General features: G+C 28.9%; 2 protein-coding genes across 8 annotated transcripts in view; one reads left to right on the top strand and one right to left on the bottom strand.

Annotated features, from left to right (window-relative positions):
• The window catches only part of LOC116844018 (cilia- and flagella-associated protein 61-like), an 84242-nt gene that overhangs the window by 12571 nt on the left and 68981 nt on the right, over window positions 1–2690 (top strand). The gene's annotated exons all lie outside the window — the stretch shown is intronic.
• The window catches only part of LOC116844017, a 4977-nt gene continuing 4461 nt past the window's right edge, over window positions 2175–2690 (bottom strand). For 3 of the 4 annotated variants that reach the window (XM_032815073.1, XM_032815077.1, XM_032815074.1), the window contains one exon: window positions 2175–2690. In XM_032815073.1, the coding sequence (XP_032670964.1) occupies window positions 2344–2690 (347 nt within the window). In that variant the 3' untranslated portion in view covers window positions 2175–2343. The other variant, XM_032815075.1, reaches the window with a different exon arrangement.

The following is a 2690-nucleotide window of genomic DNA, read 5'->3' as shown; positions in this document are numbered from 1 at the left end:
GGGGGGGGGGGGGGATTTAATATGGGTGTGTATTGGTATATGTGTATTTGTATCGATTGTTATTCTATTAATATATCTGACATTATTACGTTCAAGAAATTGTGTATGCATGTGTGTGTATGTGTACGTACGTGTATGTGTTGGGTGGGTTAGGATAGGTTACGCACACGTACGCACTCACACAAACACATTTTTTGGAGGTAATAATGTCAGAAATACTAATAGAATAACTCGATACAAATACATACATATCAATACATACCCATATTACACCTCCTCTCCTTCCGCACCACAAACATACACTGACACATGCATCTATTCAATAATGGACTCATGTATGGTTATAATATATAAATGCCTATACAGTTAAAAGCAATCTATGTACTGTAAAGGTTCGGTTACGTTAGACATAAAATAGTAACTTTTTAATCGCGCTAGAAAAAAAACTGTCCATTTTTTCACACTTTTTGTTGAATATTTTTGACCTTATAAGCCACAAAATATTATAGTTTTAGTCAATTCGACAGAAACTACTTTTCATATAATTAGTGCGGAGTCATTTTTATTGGATATCTTCCCTCGAAGATTGTCAAAAATGACTTCTCTTGCGTTCAATAGCCTTTCAACGTCTCGCGACATCTTTATGGCATGATTAACTTCAAGATAATTGAATTAAAAGTTAATAGATACCAATAAAATATAACTAGGTTAAGTTAAAAGTTAAGAGTGTAAAAATGTAACTAAGTTAAATTAAAGCCATTTAACTTTTTAACTTTTTAACTTAACTTTTAACTTTTTAACTAGTTACTATCCGACCCTGGATATTACTTCTTTTGTAGAAAATAGACTTTTAAACAACAATATTCCTCATTAATATTCTTTCATGTTGTTTTACAAATAAAATGTTTTAGAAACATTAATTATAGCTATAATATATTATGTAATAGATTTACTATTGTGTTATTACAAGAGTTATGTTTTGAAATAATGCTAACATGCATATTAATAATAATATTAATTTCATTTTTATCAGTTTGTAGCCAGAAAGTTTTATCGCATTTTATCGATAAGCATAAACTACATAAACATACATATACATGTATACAATGCCTATATACAGTGCTTGTTTATACTAAACTAGGCGAGCGATTCTATGTTATATAATCAATATTAATAGATTCTGTGTTATAGGGACTTCTAACCTATCTATGTGATATCACTTTTTTGTGGAAAATAGTATTTTAAACAATATTCGTCTTTAATATATTTGTTAATCTTGTGTTGTTTTACAAATAAAATATTATTTATAAAAACATTAATTTTAGTACAATTCCACTCGCAGGTAAACGCGTGAACTTGGCGCATGTTTTCATTTTTTTTATATAAAGGTAGATTTGTTTGGATCACAATCACGAGATATACTCGCGGTTCAAAATAGACTAGTACATGACAAAAATTCTGTGTCTGATATTTTTTTCGCCTACGATAACGGATACTTTATTTGTAATATTAATATATTACGTTATAATATATTATAACATTATTGTTGAAAATAAATTTGGAAAAATGGTTCATTAGTAATTTGACAACTTTTGAATTTTCTGTGCTTTCTGAGATCAATATTCACAGATGAACATTATTAATCGAATTTCTTCGTCATTCAAAGTATACACCCTTACGTAAAAAAGCTATAATAAAATACTACTCAGAGCAATATATAAAAATTATTGAAGAACTATAGAAATATATTGGAATACTATCGAATACTTATAACAACACTATTGAAAAATTATAGAAAACCTATTCGTTAATTTTATAAATAGTTTTAATATAAATTTTCAATAGTTAAAACAGTAATATTTTAGTAACTCTACGTAATCTTATCAGAGTTATTCAGGATAAAATCAGTAGCATCATCAAGCATCCTCTTGAAACCCCATTAATTTTGTTTGCAACATGTTTCAATGAAACTCTTGGTTTTCGAAAAATTTCCATGCGTAATTCAAAATGAGGCATCCTGTATATACATGTGTGTATGCGCGTGTGTACGTATAAAAGCAACATGCTGTTTTGGAATACTTTCATACATTTGATGTACTCGTTTACCACTATCAACATATTTTGATTAAAAGACTATAACAACAATAGGACTATAACAACAAAAAAGAAAGAGAGAGCAGTTAAATAAGTTCTTTATTAAAAATATGCATAATTCATAAAAATAGATTATATATTATAAAAATGTTTATAAATAATGAGGGCAATATATTGTTTGTATTTTTTACAATAATGCAAGTCATATGGGAGTCACATAAGAGAGCTTCAAATCGTTTAAAATGGTTTTTATGAAGGATGTAAATTACGATATACAGTTACATGCGAATTACGAAAACCTATACAGTCAGTGTGCAACAGTCTGCATGGATAAAAGGACTTAAAAATGTTTGGTGCATTATATAGAGGATCTATATTTATAATCTTTCGAATGTTACTTATGTTCTCTTCCGCTATAGATTGCGATCCGGCTGTTAGAATATATGGACAGTTCATACGCTGCGGTGTTAATAAGCTATCTTCTTGCCAGGTGTTTGTTGTATCAAAATGTGCTTGAAATATTATGATCACATTTGGTCGCTGAAACGTCGGATCAGTCGTATACTCTTGGTAAGATCCAGGACGACATACGATAT

Source organism: Odontomachus brunneus, unplaced genomic scaffold (assembly GCF_010583005.1).
Source record: "Odontomachus brunneus isolate Ranch 3 - 2012 unplaced genomic scaffold, Obru_v1 Obru_scaffold_038, whole genome shotgun sequence".
In the NCBI taxonomy this organism is placed as follows: Eukaryota; Metazoa; Arthropoda; class Insecta; order Hymenoptera; family Formicidae; genus Odontomachus; species Odontomachus brunneus.
The sequence above is the reverse complement of the archived record's forward strand: the minus strand, read 5'-3'. Positions and strand labels throughout refer to the sequence as shown.